The 18,035-nt window shown below is 38.6% G+C and overlaps 1 protein-coding gene across 1 annotated transcript in view; it reads right to left on the reverse strand.

The window, feature by feature from the left end:
• The window catches only part of ABCA13 (ATP binding cassette subfamily A member 13), a gene marked incomplete at both ends in the record, with an annotated part of 438,366 nt that overhangs the window by 271,078 nt on the left and 149,253 nt on the right, over positions 1-18,035 (reverse strand). Inside the window, 2 exons of the mRNA XM_081283275.1 lie at positions 13,091-13,397; positions 14,931-15,107. Of these exons, the coding sequence (XP_081139401.1) occupies positions 13,091-13,397; positions 14,931-15,107 (484 nt within the window). The remainder of the gene's footprint in view (positions 1-13,090; positions 13,398-14,930; positions 15,108-18,035) is intronic.

The raw sequence follows: 18,035 nt of genomic DNA on the forward strand, positions 1-18,035 counted from the left end.
AAGAATTATGAAATGAAGAAAAAAAGAAATTTCTACATGTTGGCATGGATTATCATAAACCAATCTAATGTAAATTTTGATCTCACAGATATTACTTTTCATATTGAATTGATAAATGTTCCCCTATTATTCAATAGTATGCCCTCAACCCATTTGACTTCATTTCCTCTAATGTTTTAAAGCATTAACTGGAATCATTCTGTTCTTTCCTAGCTCAGGTTTGCATTTGTTCTTCTTAGTTCTTCTTTCCCCTCTTGGGTTACCTGCTCCTGCCTCAAATATTTCCACACCCATCTTTTTCTTCTTTTTACCTTGATTTGGATTATTATTTTATATATTTTCTTTTTTCCTTGTTTTTATTCTTTGCCCTATCTTTCTCTCTTTCCCCTTCTCAGCCCCAAGTGACTCTGCTATCTTTAAAGACTAATTTCTCCACCTATTCCAGAACATTGCTAAGATTTTATACTTGGGTTGCAGGAACTGTGGAAAACATTTCACATGAATTTTTGCACATGGCTTTACTCTGAAGTGATTGTAGTTAGTAGAATTTAGGATCATCTCTCAAAGTGGTGCCGATACTGGAAACTGGAGAGGATACAATTGAATGGGTGCACCAATATCTGGTATTCTCCTAGTGTTGGGAATTGAAGAGCAATAAAATCATCTCTTGGGAGCTGGGGAAATAGCTTAGTTGGTAGAGTGCTTGCCTAGCATGCACAAAGCCCTGAGTTCAATCCCCAGCACCAACACCCAAAAAAAAAAAAACCTCTCTATAATAGCACTGAATGTAATGCTCTCATTTTTCCAATCGAGTCATAGATTAGTAGAATATTAAAAAAAAAACAGACACAATCATTAATGGGCTAAGATGTGGCTCAATGGTGAAATGCTTGCCTGGCATGTATGAGGCCCTGAGTTCAAATCCCCAAGCACCAAAAAAAAAAGTTGTTTACATGAGACTAACCTTAGAGACAAGACACCATAGGCTAAAAATGAAAAGACTGAAAAAGCAATACCATGCAAATGGAGAAATAAAGCAAATAGGGATGGCTGTTCTCCTATTAGACAAAGTAAACTTCAATCCAAAATTAATCAGAAGAGACAAACAAGCCCACTTCACACAAGTTAAGGAAATAATTCTATAACAAGATATGATTGTAAATATTTATACCCCACCTATGTACATAAAATAAATAGTACTCACATAAAGGATAAATTAGAGTACAGTAATAATGGATAACTTCAACATACCTCTTTTACCAATTGATAGGTCATCCAGACATAAAACTCAGTAAGAACTCTTCAGAATTACAAAGTACTATTAATGAAATACATTTAACAGATATGTATAAAGAATATTTTATTCATCAACAACCAAATTCACTTTCTTCTCAGTGGCACATAGAACTTTCTCTAAAATTGACCATATTTTAGGACATAAAACAAGTTTTAAAAAGTACCAAAAAAAGAGAGATAATTTCTTGTATCCTATTAGATTGTAATGGAATGAACTTAGAAATCAACAAGATAAAAAACAGAAATCACTTCAACACATGGAGATTAAATAATGCACTTCTGAATGAGGGTCACAGAAAAATTCAGAGAGAAATAAAAAAAAATTCTTAGAAATAAATGAGAACAGAGATACAACATATCAAAATCTCTGCGATCATATGAAGGCAGTTCTAAGAGGAAAGTTTATACGATTAAGCACCTACATTAAAAAAAATAGAAAGATTATATATATAATGTTGCTCCTCAAGGCCCTCAAAAAAAAGAAGAACAAGCTAATTCCAAAATTAGTAGAAAGCAGAAAATAATTAAGATTGGAACCAAAATTAGTGAAATTGAGAATAAAAAGACAATACAAAGGATAAATGCAATAAAGAATTGATTCTTTAAAATGATAATCTAAATTGATAAATCCTTTATGTGTACCTATAAAGCTACAATTAAAAATTCTATAAGTAAATGGAAAGAAGACCAGTAGAGTATCAGAAGGAAAACAGAAGAAAGCAGGGAAGGGTAAGAGGAAGTACTGAGGACTGAAGTGGGTCCATTTATATTCTGTGCATGCATGATTATGTCAAAATGAATTGCAATGTTATGTATAACTACAATGTAGTAATAACATCATTTTAAAAACAAAATATTGTAAAACAGCAAGTTGGTAAAGCTAAAATACAATAAGGGGTTCTATAAAAGAAAATATAAACTGTGCATTAAGATTCATCTATATCACAGAAAACCATTCCAGAATGGTCAATGATGAAATACATTCTAGTAACTTTATTTACTTTTCAAGTTACTGGCACCTGGTCCGAATTACAAATCAGATATGAGACAGAATATCAAGGTGGCCTCAGTATTCTCCACAGTAACATTAAAGGCCAAGACATTAAGGAAAGTGTGAGCAAATTCATATCCAGCCAAGATGTCTTCTAAAGAGTTTTAACCAGATAAGAGAACACTATACTATCTTATGAGATCATCTTAAGGAAAGTGCTAGAAGACAACTTCAGCTTACCCCATTAGGACTAGCAAATTACAGTGAAAGGGCTGATGATAAGCAGTGAATATGTTTTCCAGTAAAAGAAAAAATAAAACAAAAATGTAAATTAAAGTGTCAAAGTAGATTAGAAATGTCATATTCCCTAAATGTAAGAATAATATGAGAAACAAATGGAAGGACTAGGGGAAATGAATCAGAGAGGAAAAGTCAGTCCATTCAAGACAAAAACCAAAGGCTGTTTTTTTTTTTTTAATATTGGCAAATGCAGAATATAGATAAATGTCTGTAACCATAGGGAAGATGACATTAAGTAAAACAATAATATCAACTAATATTATAGAGCGGAAAAAAGAAAGTATATGATGAAATAAAATACTTCTTTTTATTCCTCAAATAAAGTGTTGATATTCTGTATATAAAGTTATAACTATAAAGGTAACCATTGGAACAAAACCTAAATATTAGTTTAAAAGCAAATAATAAGTATATGAGAAACAAGACAGAAGACTATAAGATGTGTATGTTGGATAGGGTGTAGGGAGACAGGAGAGTGAAGGAAGGAGAGAGAGAGAAGGGGGTAACAAAGAGAGAGAGAGAGAGAGAGAGAGAGAGAGAGAGAGAACTAAAAGAAAGTACTCTAGAAAGGTTTTAAATGAAAGGATAATTAAGGCATAAGGCATAGCAAGCAAATGGAAATACCAAATAAATAAAAGTAAACTAGTAAAGAAAGAAAGTACAGAGAGGAAGGAAGAAAAAGAAGTTAAAAATGAATAAAAATGCAGAGTTCATCATTTTAAAATCATCAAAATTAGAATTCTGCCCTCAAGCATTAAATAACACCCAAAACACAGTTCTACATAGTGATGCACAAAGGTACAGAGCACTGAAGTTCAAGAATCAAACTCCATAGGAAAGAGACTGCGACATCCAAGTAATGGGGACCATAACACTAACACAGATCAATACGGCATAAATTAAAGATAGATTCTAAGAAAGCACAATTATCACAAATTAAATTTCCAACCTTAAAAATAGCAAATTATAAATTCTTGTCAGTGCCTATGAATCAATCACAAAAGTAGATTATATATGAGTTGAACAAAAAAAATGCCATAATACAAAGTAGAAATAATAAAGATAATGTTTTTAACTGCAATGTAAGACTGAGGATTTAGCAACTGAATTTCACAATTTAACATGATGCAACTATTTTGATTCTGTTAATCTGATAGGTAAAAATATATGCTCTCATGGAATAGTTTAATTTTAATATTACTTACCATCAGCAAACTGACTCATTTTACATATGTTTGAAAGTTCATGAGAATTTCCATTTGGAAGTGAAAAGAAGATTGAATCAAAGAGAAAATAGAAACTCATACTACAAATATCTAGAAAATAATAAACTTTTAACTGCATCAGTATGGGTCACAGTTAAATCACTAATCAAAAGAAAAGTCATCTTCTTAGATAACCACATAAATTTAATGAAAAAGCACTAAAATTATTCATTAACAATTAGTCTCAAGTTATAAAGAAACAGCATAATATATTGAAAGAATGTAAAATAAAAGGATAAAGACAAAGGAAACAATGAAAAGAAAAAAAGAATCAAGGAAATCCAACAGTGCTCTTTGAGAAAAATAAAAATAAAACAAGAGTAAAATAATTTATGTACATAATGAATTTTAAAAATGAAAGAAGAATATGTAAAACCCAAGTAACCACAGGAAAAGAGGGAAGGAAATTGGAGAAGGTGGGACAATGGAGAATGGGAAAGAATTTCACTTTTTACTTCATTCACTCTCTGGAATATTAATACTTGCAAGGGGTTCATGTTTAAAGCAACCTGATTAGCTCCACCCACTCCTGCCCTGGGCAGAGATTCTGAGGAGGCCCTTTGATGCTTGCCCTGTGAGAGTCCCTAGCATGTTGTAATGCTGCCATGGGCCAGGGGGCCAGGGCTGTCACCAGAGGCCCAACCCATCTGGTCAACAGATCTTGGGCTTTCAGCCTCCAAAACTGTGAGCTAAGGACACCTCTTTTACATCACTCAGCCCCAGGTATTTTTAGAACAACAGAAAATGGACTAATACAATATTAAGTATTTTTTTTCTATTTTTCCATGCTAGATAATAATTTATTTATAAAACTAACAATAAAAAGAACATATTAGGGATGGGGTTGTGGCTCAGCGGTAGAGTACTCTCCTAGCACATGCAAGGACCTGGGTTCGATCCTCAGCACCACATAAAAATAAATAAATAAAATAAAGGTATTGTGTCCAACTACAACTAAAAAATCAAAAAATATATTTTAAAAAAAGAACATATTAAAGTCAGGGGTGTCTAAGTGGTCTCAGAAATAAGATTATCCTATTATCATGAGAGCATGAACCAAACTAATATGTTCCAGAATTTTCTTTGTATTTATCTCTATTCTGAAACTTACATAACAGCAATACTCCACTGATTAGAAAAATTAAACTCTCCTATGTACTTAAGCTTTTTAAAAGGATACTCTGATCTCCATAATCATTTAATTGTCACCACTTCTTTTTCTGCAGCTGGCACCTCCTTGATTTACACTTAAATAACCCTTGCTACTCATGTTTCATCTGTTGCTTGCTTCTATTAGCACCATCCAACAAGTGCAAAGACACAAAAGTGATGAGCACGTTGAATCAAAACTGTACAACAGGAAGAACCACATAGACACACTGGCTCTTGTTCTTGTCAGTCAGGATGCTAGACTTTGGTTTAAATGTGGGGTAGTGACAAATTTCATTCCCCACTTCCCGCCTCACCTCCGCTCATTCCTCTCCTCCTGCCTCTCTCCCTTCACCCCATCACCATCAACCCTGGGGGAGCCCAGAACGGGGCTGGAGGATGGCTATAGACAGATCAGACTTCTGTGCCTGGCCTCTTGCTTCCTTAAACGCTACCTTTACCCTTCTCATCTCCTTCAGAAAAATGAGAGAGCAGATTTCTACTCTTCCCACTGCTTGTCAGTTCCGTCCTCCACGGCCTTCCTCAATACAGCCGCTGTTTATTATGATTTGTGACTTGGAGGGGAGGTTGGGAGAAAGGAGAGCAAGGAGCGTTGGCGCTTATTTTAGGCAGCATGCAGCTATGTATGGAAGTATGTGCTCTCCCCCAGCAATAAGCAAAGGGGAACCTGGATGCTCTTTCTCTAATGTTCCTACTTTTTGTAACACACTCGGGAGAGTCAGGGAGAAGGAAGGATGCCCACATGCATCCAGACCTCTAAATATAAAACCATCCAAAGCCATCAAATCAATCCTGACTTTCTGCATCAGAAGTTGGAAGAACTTTCTGACAGAGCTGCCCAAAACAGAACAGGCTGCCACTGGGAGCATCCAGTCTGCTCAAAGCACCTCCAGTGGTCCTTTCACAAGTCTGGGCTTCTCTCAAGCAAGATGATTTGCTGTGTACTACACAAGCTAATCAGGTTGCAAATCAGCAATCAACATCCCATTCAAGGGGAGGAGATGGAAATTCAAAACTGTCAAATCACTGGCCCAAGATCCTGCAACCAGCAAGTACAAAGCTGGAAGCCAAAGGTTTTTTTGTTGGGTGGGAGAGCCCTGGTTCTCTCATCATTCCAAGTCTGACACTCTAAAAGGACTCCAGAAGCTCAAAAAAGATCATACAACCTTAAAAAGCAACACTCACTCCCAGCGTCCAACATTTGTAAAGAGGCAGATTTAAGAACTGTAATTCAGACTCCTTGTCAAGGAATTCTCCTATATTTGGTTTGTTGGGTGAAGGCCTGAAACCAGTCAGGATTAACCCACTCTTGCCACTCCCAGGACCTATGCAAACAGTTTTTCTCCCTTTCTTGTCTCTTTTAGAGTTATGAACCCATGTTACCTACTGTGTTAAGCAATGAGTTTCCTAAGCTCAAGAATTGTGTATTACTCATCTCTGCATTTCCCCAGCACCTAGAAAAATGCATGTCTACAGTGAATATGAGGGAGAAAAAAATGTCTTTTGAACAAATGAATGGAGGAATAAGTATACAAGTGAATGAAGGCACTGAAATAATATATCAGAGGCAGAGCGTGTGGTGATTCTAAATAAGGGTGTTTAGGGATTTGGTGAGGATTATTCTTCATCCCATAGAGAACTGTACAATTAGCATCTCTGGTCCTCAGGCACTAAATATACATTGCCCTGTTGTGACCATAGATACTGTCACAAATGTCCACACCTCAGGTTAAGAAGTGCAGCTGAATTTGAGCTCTGATAGGGATACAAGAAAATGTGCCAGACTTTCCAACACAGTGAAGTGAAATGGCAGCCGCTCTTGCCTCTTGGTCCAGAGTCCTTCACAAAGTGCTTAAAATGAAAGGGCCTTAAGCGCATCAGAAAATTGGAATGAAAGCCATGAAGATGCCATGAGACCTGGGGACAGATAACCTACATGAGTCTCAATTTCTTCAGCTGTGCTTATAAATTTCTAACAGGAAATATGAGATGCCAGCATTTGGAAATGTGATACTATTTTAAGGGAGGGGTTACTGTTGCTGCTATGGGGCACAGAGAAACTGAATAAAGGATTCCCTGAGTCTTTAACAAGACATGTCCTCCTCCACTTCCTCCCACTGTAGCAGAAAGACAAGTTCATGAGGAGGGTGGGCTTGAAGGAGTGAAGGGCTACAAAGTTAAAGAGCATATTTCTTCTACTTCCTATCAATTATCTGGTGTTTAGGTCCCACTCAGTGGAACAGGACAGAGTCTGGGTAGGGAAAGGGGGCTTCTAATATCTCTTGGGGGTACCAGGAATGTGAACTTCTAGGAACAATGGATATGGACAAATAGGAAAGAGGTGTTTACTAAGGTTTCTGGAAGTAAAGCACAAGATTAAGAAATAAAATGGATATTACAAAAAGTCCTCTCATGTGCCTGCTGTGGAGCAAGCTGATTTTTTTAAAGCAGGAATCCAACATTGTGAGCATGACTCTTGGTAAACCCTTTATTCTCCACTCCCCCCAAGACATATCCAAGTCCAGATGCTGGGACTCTGGGAGCTATCGTTCACTCAGAACCCAAAAGTTCAATTTCTTCTTCTCTTAGACCCAAATCCAGAATGCTGTAAGTTGAAGGAATAAAACAGCTGTGGTAGAAAAAATAGGCACATTTTGAAAGAAATATTCTTTCTTCATAGAAAAGAATTCTAGAGTATTGCTGTGGATTTTGTTTTCTGAAAACCTTCTTAGTGGACTTACTCTTTGAGGCAATAGATTAATATTTGAAATCCTTTATATTCATGAAGTATAATATAGTTCCAATCAGAAATTGTCCTTATCAATTATTGTGTGTCAATTAAAAAAAAACTGTCCTTATAATAACCACCCATGAATCATGGGACTGATGAGAACATTAAATTTCACAAAGTTCTGCTCCCTATTCAACTCTACAGTATCAACCTAATAATTATCAACGCTGGCCTCTCAAAACTGTGGGTCTTTGGGTTAATGATAGATATTACATGAAGAGAGAGAAAGCTCTGTAAGCTCTGGGTTCAAGGAAGCTGGGGAATTTTTAAACAGATGGACTTTGTGATCATGGATAAACTGCTAGGTTTCTGTCTATGAGCCAGTTCCTGCACTTTTTGAGGTCTCCTCTCAACTATTCAAGAACACAATTTCCCCACCTCTTTTATTACTTTCAGTTTTCCCTCTTACTGAACTATCTGCATTTTAAATACCTTTGAAATGGTAAAGACTCTAAACCATTAGCATCCTACATGTTTCTCTAAAGAGCACATCTTCTGTTCAAATTGCCCTCCATCCTCTGCCTATTACAGAAAAACTCCTAAGAGCTATCTGGATGCAGGCTCCCATTCTACTTCTCCAAGTCTCTTATGTGGACTTCAGTCTGGTTGTCATTCTCACTACATCAGTGAAGCTGCTCTCTGTGAAGTACCCAGTGGTGCACATACCTACCTCTGAAGCTACCTGTCAATTGCCCCCCTTCATCTTATTTACCCAGGAGTCACATTCTTGAACACTCCCCCTTGCTGGAGTCACTCCTCTGGTTGGCCTCCAGGACTCCATAAACTTTCCTCCTACCTCAGTCTCCTTTCCTCCCTAACCATTTTTGTGGTGGCGGTGGGGGATTGGTCTTGGCCCTCTTTGTTTCTCTGGCTATGTTCCCCTCTGATGGTAAGGCCATCTAATCTGAATTTTAAATACCTTTGAAATGGTGAAGACTCTAAACCAATACCTCCAACTGGATCTAGCCAGCCTCCTAAAGAAATCTCTTTTTTAGGGCTGGGGTTGTGACTCGGTGGTATGTGTATGGCCCTGGGTTCAATCCTCAGCATCACATAAAAGTAAATAAATAAAATAAAGATATTGTGTCCAACTACAACTAAAAAGTAAATATTTTTAAAAAGAAATCTCTTCTTAACATTTCTTTATGTTTCTAAAAGCAATTAAGTGTGTAAAACTGAGCTTGTATTCTTTTCCTCCAAGCCTTCTCTACCCACAGTTGTTTACTTCCAAAGTTAAAGATAATTCTAGTGATCCAGTTACTTAAACCAAAATAGGGGAGTCTTCCTTGACACCTATCATCAAATCTTTTGGCAGATCTGTTGGTTCTGCTTCCAAAATGCAACCAGAATTGATCACTGAATTGCACAACTTTGTCTGCCATGACTCTGAACCAGGCCACAGTCATCTTTCACCTGGGTTATTGCATCGGCCTCCCATGTAATTTCTGTGCTCTCACAGCTACACAGCGTCTCCACACAACAGCCTGAACAAGCTTTTTACAATGTAGATTTGAAAACATCACTCATGTCCGAAACCCTTCCATGATCCATTGCACTCAGATCACGTGCAACCCAAACAATCTGTGATCAGCTCTTTGACTTTCCTTTCTTGCCCTCATGCACTCTTTCATGAATCTATATACACCAGGCCACTCCTGCCCCAGAGCCTTTGCACTAGCTATTTCCCTGTCATAGAACACATTTTCCCCTATGTTTCAGCACTCCTTCAAGTCTACTTAAATATTTCCCTCCAGCCAGAGTCTACCCCAAGCATAACTCCAGCTCTGCTTCCTCATTAATCTGAGCCCCCCATTCTACTCCTCCCTAACATGATGGTATTTATTGCCCTTAACATCCAATACAGTTTTCTTCCTTATTGCATTTGTAGAGTAGACACTCTACAAATGCTTCCCTGAACTATAAGTGACAATAGAGCATGGATTTTCACCTGTTCCTTGCACTGATTCACCCCAAGGCTAGACACTGACAAATAGCACATAAAATGTTATATATTTAAAAATTAAAGAATATATAACTCGTTCAATAATAACAGAAAACCAGTCAAATATTTCAACAAGTCTGGTATATGGTCCAAACTGTGTTTTTAGACTTTTTACTCAGGTGGCTGAGTTCCAGACCCATCTCAGACTGCATCTCAATCATGGCAGGCACACTACACCTCCAGAAACGCAGATGTTCTGAGACCAGACATACAGGAAGAAGAGGCCTCAAGGCTTTAAATCATTCAGAGAAGTAAAATGCTTCTTTGCCTTTTTCAAACAAGTAAAATAAATAGTTCTGAGGAGTTACCTTGTGGTATCCCAGTGAGCAGACTAAGAGAAGTAATTTCATGACATCAGAGTCATACCTAGACATTTCACAAACTCCAGCTTTCAAGCATTGAAGTTTCTCATATACAATAATTTGTCTTCAAAGGGTGAAAAAAAAAGAATATCTTGTCTTCATCTGTCTCATCAAGGCCTCCTTCCCAACCCTCTTGCTGTACTTGAGAACTAGCACCATGAATGGTAGGTAGGATTATTCAGTCTACCTCAGGGTTCCCATCCACACCTTTACTAGAGTGTATGTCACTCTTCCCAGGGTACACACCATGTGTCAGGGAGGACAAAGTCAATCCCTAGCCACTTCCTGTGGACCAGACTGGAGGGGATTTACATCTTCCCATCCACATAAGCATGAGGTCCCCTCTTCCCTGGGTGGCAATCATAACATACTTTGGAAATGGAAGGAGACTGCCTGATGGGCTTTTCACTTTTCTAAAATTTGCCTTTTAAAAACTTGCATTATAAAGCAATGATTTATCCAAGCATCCAACAGAGGCCACTATTTCTCAGATTTCTCAGGTATTTGAGTTATTAGGAAGCATCTGTGCAAAAACAGGAGTATACTGGTTTCTGCTGAGGTTGTCACCTCCCAGAAAAATACTATAAGAACATACTTTGCAAAGTTAAAAATGCTTAAAACTATCATTGCTTTGATAAAAAAAGAAAAGTTTTTGTTTCACAAAGAAGGAGATTAAGAGGCTTACCAATGGTTTGTCTAATGAGGAAGTCCCTGAGGGAAAATGACAGCTTGGTTTCTTTCTTCCAACCCTGTATTCTCTCCACCACACTAGGATAAGCACCCTCAGGCAGGTTTTAATCTTACCTCCAAGAGATGGTTCTTCCTGTAACACTATGTGTTCACCAAAAATGTATTGATGAGGGGAGGGAGGACAGGAAGGAAAAGCAGGGGGATCATGAACTAAAATTGAAATCCATGTATGTATGATTTTGTTGGGATGAGCCTAAATACTATATATAAGTATAATGCTTAATTTTTTAAAATATTTTTTTAGTTGTTGATGGACCTTTATTTTATTTATTTATTTTTATGTGGTACTGAAACTCAAAGCCAGTGCCAAACACAAGCTAGGCAAGCTCTGTATCACTGAGCCAAAACCCCAAGCCAATGCTTTAATTTAAAGGGGGGGGGTGCAGGCATGATGGTAGATGCCTATAATCCTAGCAGTTTGGGAGGTTGAGATAGGAGGATTGCAAGTTCAAAGCCAACCTCAGCAAAAGCAAGGCACTAAGCAACTCAGTGAGACCCTGTCTCTAAAAAAAATACAAAATATGGTTGGGGATGTGACTCAGTGGTCAAGTGCCCCTGAGTTCAATCCCCAGTATGCACCTCCCCCCCCAAAAAAAAGAGAATATACAATCAAAAAAAATATTAACAAGCTATTGTGTATGGTGCATAGTGTTGGGCAAGAAGGAGAGAGTAAAACATCAATTCACCTGTCCTTATAAACAGGACCACCACCACCTGGACAGGGAGTCAACTTCTGCATGGCAACCCAAGGCTCTGTCCCCATCAGGGGTGGGATGCAGGTGAGCTGTTACCTATAGAGCCTCACTGGAAGACAAGTGTCTGTCCCTGTTCTCATAACTAACATCACACTCAAGCCTGTCCCTTTAATAATCTCACATTCAGCCACTCACTTTCTACTGAACTTTCAAGAAAGCTCAGAAGATGGAGCTTTGATGAAAGCCACCTCCGGGAGGTGACAACCTCAGCAGAACGTGGTATCATCAGAGCCAGCCAGGGATTGCAAAGGACTCAAAGCCTGTGTTATGCAGGTCCACTTGTGGGAGCAGGATGCTTATGAGAACATCATGCAGAGAGGAAGGAATCCAGGCTGAGCCCACAGCCTGCAGCACTATGGCTCCCCCCCTTGAACACCTTTTCATGACAGTCCTTTCATGGTCTAACCCCACTCCTATGTCTACACTCAAGTTCAGTGAGCCATAGATGACCATAGACTCCATTTCATGCTGCAAACACACCCTGTCTGTCCTGTCCTTCCTACTACCTGCTTTCATGACAGCCAACTTCTCTTTCCAGTCCTCTAGATGGTCCAGCTATTTCAGGATTTAGACTATTTAGCTATTTCAGGATTTCTCTCTTCCTATGGACAGCTCCAGTCAAATTACACTATCTAAATTTAAATAATTACTTCCTGCACTCCTAAGCCACCGACCTAGGCCTCTGGAACCCTCACTGGCCTATTTTTTAAAGATTTGTCCCAACAAAGAAATCTTCCTCTGTTTCCCCAAATGAAGACAAGCAGCGTCTGGAGCCAGACATGCACAGCTCTTGTAAATATTGTTCATTAAATATATTCTATGGACATTTAAAACTATAGGTGCCTGATATCAAATTAAAATTCCACTTGATCACATCAAGTTGTCCCTTGGAATCCTCAGGGAATTGATTCCAGGATACCCGGCAGATTCCAGAATCCACAGATGCTCAGGTCTGCACTATAAAATAGTGCAGTATTGCATAAAACTTACACAATCTCCCATGTACTTTAAATCATCTCTACTTGTCTTACCAAATATGATGACTATTATGTCACTTCATTCACAAGAATTCAGCATATAGTACGGTGTATGTCTAATTAAAATTTTGCTTTTTGGAACTTTCTGGAATTTTCTATTCAAAGATTTTCTGTCTGCAGTTGGTTGAATCTGTAGCTGCAAAGGGCTAACTGTATCTTACCCATCATATTTCTACATAAATAACTCAAGTATATTTTAAAAAACAGCCTTAAGAAAGTAATAGGAAAAGTGGATTTTAAAAAGAAAACTCTTTGAGATGACTATAGAAAAGCTTAAGGATCTTTTTTCTCTATTCTGTTTTCCAAATGCAAAATTCCTCTCCCTGCAGGTAGACACTGGAGGAAAGCTTGGCTTGACTATAGCTACTTACAGGTCACTGGTGTGGCATGGGTAGGGGGCTGCCTGCGTTTGAGTGGTCGGCTCCAGGGCTTCCTGGCCAGTCTGTACTTCAATGATGGCTCTTTCAATCATGTCTTGCAGAGGGACAAAGATGTAGTTATATTTGAACCCATCAGCTGGTAGACTCTGAGGATGGAACTTCCAAGAAGGGTTTTTTATCATATCTGTTCTCATGCTGTGTAAGACGCTGGTCCGAATTGTATATGTGACACGGGGTGGCAATTTGAGAGATGTCGATCTGATTCTCCTGCTGACTATGGAACTGTTGAATATGACACCTCGTGGCAGAAAAGGAAAAATAAATCATCGTCACAATTTAGGTAGGGGCATGCATGTGTCACACTGCTCAGACTGGAAGACTGGTGGATTGTGGGCTTCAGCACAGCCTCCTACGCCTACAGGAAGAGACTCCAGCCCCAGGAAGGCAAAATCAAGGCTCAGTTCCACAAGCAATGTGTGGTAAACTTGATCCAAGACCTGATTCCCAGTCCAACATACCTTTTTATCTTTATTAATAAAACCATGCTATGGTGACATCAGTATAAAGATAGTATTTTATTTGGGGGAGGATTTGAAAAATTGTGTGAGCCTTCTCAAGTAATTAGTCCTTCCTTTCTTCAAGTGGCAGATGCATCTGGAGGCACAGAATCCACCTCTGGGGTTATATAGCATTCATAACTCAAGTATATGGATTCTGTCTTATGTCACATGGGTTCTCTACATTTTATGCAAAACCCTGTTATGAGATAAATTGTGTGCTCCCCAAATTTATGTTGAAGTCCTAACCCCCAGGACTTCAGAATGTGACCACATTTGGAGACAGCATCTTGAGAGGAATTATCAAGATAAAATGAGACCTATAGGGTGGGCCCAAGTTCAATATAACATTGTCTTTATGAAAAGAGGAAACCTGGACACAGAGCATAGAGGGAGATTATATAAAGCTATAGAAGAAGATAGCCATCTACAAGCCAATGAAAGACATTTACAGAAGATCTGTCCCTCATTATCTTCAAAAGGAACTAATGAATGTCTTTTTTAAATTTTTTTTAATTTATTATTTTTTATTTATTCTATTTAGTTATGCAAGATAACAGAATGCATTTCAAATCATTGTACACAAATGGAGTACAACATTTCCATTCTCTGGTTGTCTTGATCTTAGATTTCCATCTTCCAGAACACATTTTTATTGCTTATGTCACCCAAGCTATAATACTTTACCATGGTGGTCCCAGCAAAAAAAATATAAAACCTCAAGAAAATAAATAAATAATTGGGGGCTGGAGATGTAGCTCAGAGGTTGAGCATGTACTTAGCTTGCACAAAGCCCTGGGATCAACCCCCAGCACCAAAATTAATAAAATTAATAATAATTTTTTGTTCAAAGAGAAAAGGACATATTATACTTAACTTGAATAGGTACACATATAAGAGTGGAATCTAACTGACCACTGTCTTTTTCTCCCCCAGCCAGGATATCAAGATACTATGTTAAAAATAAAGACTATAGAGGAAATTAAAGCATAACTTCAGTCAGGAAAAATATGACCACAAAATAATGTCCAAAAAAAATAGTAAAAACAGATACATCAAGTTGCATTCTCTTCAGGATGCTGAAAATGTCATTGGTTATTATGGCATGAAGCCCAGCTTTCCATTAACTCGATGTATGTTTCTGCTTATTTATGTTTTATCTGGAAAAGACCCCTTTTCTTTTAGAGCCAACATAAGGTAACATTAAGGAAAAATATGCAAAATGACCACCTTGAGAGGCAGTGCCCTTGTGAACATATTTGCTCCTTACTTACTGGCCAAGAAGTTGTTTTTCTTCATGAGTTCATGGGCTTTAGTTTCCAGGATGTCAGCTGACTCCACAGCCTGGAAGCGATTCAATACCACGCAAGAAGAGAGATTCACCAAGATTTGGCCCAAGAAACGGAAGCGTCCAGCCCCTGCATGGTTAAACATCTTGTCTAGCATCCCTCCTGAGGAAAGTAAACAGATTACCACACATCAACTTCTGTTTCACCTCAGTCCTTACTGTTCATATATAGGGGATTGCAAAAACAAAGTTGAAAATGAATATGAATTCCTTCATTCAAAATTTTTCAAAAGAGTGAAATTTTGCTCATATGCAAAATTTGCTACTTGTTTGCCAAATGTAAATTCTACTTTTTATATAAGTTATCTATAATGCTAATGCATCTAAATAAAAAGGGAAAAAAAAGTTGATAAACAAAGGGTAAGATTACATCCCAAGGAAATTTGTGAAAGTGAGAACCAGACAAAATAAACAAAGATGGAAAGGTCTATGAAGAGTAGGGTGAAAATCTTTCATAGAACTCAGCAAAAAAAAAAAAAAAAAAAAAAAAAAAAAAGTTGATGTTCCAACTTGGATCAAGTAACTCTAAAAAGTATGACTCCTCTGAAGCAGCAGGTATTTTGTGAAAGTCACTTTATGGTATTAATTTTACAGAAAAAAATTATCAATGAGTATTGGCACTGAGGAAACACAGTCCTCCTACACCCTCTGTCTTAGTTGTACATTGGAAATGAAATACACCAAGAGATTTGCATTAGCAACATCTTGGCTCTAGAAGCTGAACATTAAACATTTTCAGGGAAAAATGCTGAGGTGTCTTGTTTTTTTTAATTTTTTGGGGGGGAAGGATGGATTTTTGCTTTTGTGTGTGTGTTTTCACTTGGTTTCAGAAAGTACTTGGAAAAAAAAGGAACCTAAAGAAAGAATATAGAATAGAAACAGTATAGAAAGAGACAGGTGCAGTGGTGCACACCTGTAACCCCAGCGGCTGGGGAGTCTGAGGTAGGAGGATTATGAGTTCAAAGCTAGCCTCTGAAAAGCAAGCCACTAAGCAACTCAGTGATACCCTGTCTCTAAATAAAATACAAAATAGGGCTGGGGATGTGGTTCAATGGTTGAGTGTCTTGAGTTCAATGCCCAGTACACCCCATCCCCCAAAAAAGAGTATAGAATGAATACACAGAACACACCTGGGGAGGGAAAGCATCCTAAGAGATCATAGAACACATGAGAACACATGAGTGGCTGGGTAGGAACAGAGCTTCTCAGTTTGCTGTGTCTGAGGCCCTGCTAGCAGATGATGCATCATAGCCCCAAGTCATAGGCCACTATACAGAGGGCATATGTGCCTCCCACTCTTAAATCATGTCTGAGAGAAAGCCACCTTCTCCCCACTGTTCTGGAAAAATGCTCACCTAGTTGGTGTGATGTTCACGGCAAAAGGGGCTCCACCCACCCTCTCCTTAATGACATCCAGAGAGAGACTCTTTCCCCACTCAGGATTTTATAAACAAGAGAATTGGAAAGAACTAAACATACATGAAAATATGCCAAAAAAGACACAGCCAATCATAAAACTACATAAATGAAATCACTGTGTGGAATAGCTATTAGTTGCCCATGACCACTGCATTGGCTATGGGGACCTGCATATTCTAGTCTCAAGTAGTTGGTGGACATCAGCTTCTGGAACAGCCTCTCCAAAAAGCAATATAAAAAGCGAGGTTACAGCGTGTTCCCATAAGAGAACAGTAGCTCAGGCCACAGTCCAGCAGCATCAAGCATGGAGACATGTAATTGACTGGCAGTTTTCATTTCTCAACAGTTTCACAGTCAACAATTTCTATGGTTTAGGGCTAGAAAGAATATTTGCCTGTTTGGATGATGCAACCAGAGAGGAACTAGAGGGATCCCAAGTCAGGGGTCCTCTACCTCTCTGTGTCCTGAAGCCCCCACAACTAGGAAGGTATTTTCTACTTTGGGGAATGGGAGGGAGCCTACCACAGAACATCTTGGGAGCCCTCAGAGAGGTTCTGAGCCTCAGAGTTAATGGCATGGGGTTGGCATTGACCTGGAATGCTAAAAAAGATGGCTATGGTCTATTCTGGCCTCCATGCACCCTACCCTGCCAGGTGCCAGACCCTCCTCACTGAACAGAAGGGCAAAGGGTGCTGGTTTCAACGGTTTCTAGTTATGGAGCTCCCTGGGCCTGGATATGGAAACAGGTCCTTTGCTGTCTGGGTCTTCTAGTCTAAGTGTCAAATAGAGTTGAGTACTTGCTCACCACTCCCTAGTGGGCAGCTATGGATGTTTAATCCTCATCCTGTTTATGAAATGGGAATGATTATAATCCACCCTGTAATTACCATCTTAAGGTAAAATTAAATAAAGCAAGTAACACATTTTGTCCTCACTGTGTCTGGTACAGAGTGAGCATGCAATCAAAATTCCATAGTATCACAGTTATTAATATATAAAATTGATTTCTAATAGAGGCACAGAAAAAAAACACACTGCCTTTAACTTGCTCTAAGTCTCTGATATTAGCTCAGGTAACATGGCATGATTTAAGCAATGTTCTGGGTGGCAGGTGGATTTCCAGGCTTCCACCCACCCCCACCCACCTCACCCAAGATGGAAAGTTCAGTGTTCCCATTCATCTGTCCTGGAGAGATAGATGGCTGCACGGTGGCCTGGCTTGGCTGATGCAGGAATAAAACTGACACTAGTAGTTCCTCTATGTCCCTCTCCAAGATGGTACCATGTGTCTGAAACTGCCCTTGGCTGATGACCCCAGCATGCAGTGTTGACCTCTCTAATTTCCACTGCAGACACTAGTGAAAAAGGAGAGGATAGGGGTGGAGAATGCAAGGAGACAACAGAGACCCTAGACAAGTCTTTACAAGGTAAAATTTTTGTGAAATGACATTGGTGCATATGAGAAAAAATATATTGCATGAGTCTACTCCCCATTAATTTAGGATAAAATTATTTATCCAATTTCCCCCAAATGTTGAAAAAAAAGTGATGCCTGTACACAATTCATCATTTTCTCTCCATGACTCTCCATGAGGTCTGGTAACCTGCCTGG

The sequence above is a fragment of the Spermophilus citellus genome (genome assembly GCF_964194105.1).
Source record: "Spermophilus citellus genome assembly, chromosome: 3".
Lineage (NCBI taxonomy): Eukaryota > Metazoa > Chordata > Mammalia > Rodentia > Sciuridae > Spermophilus > Spermophilus citellus.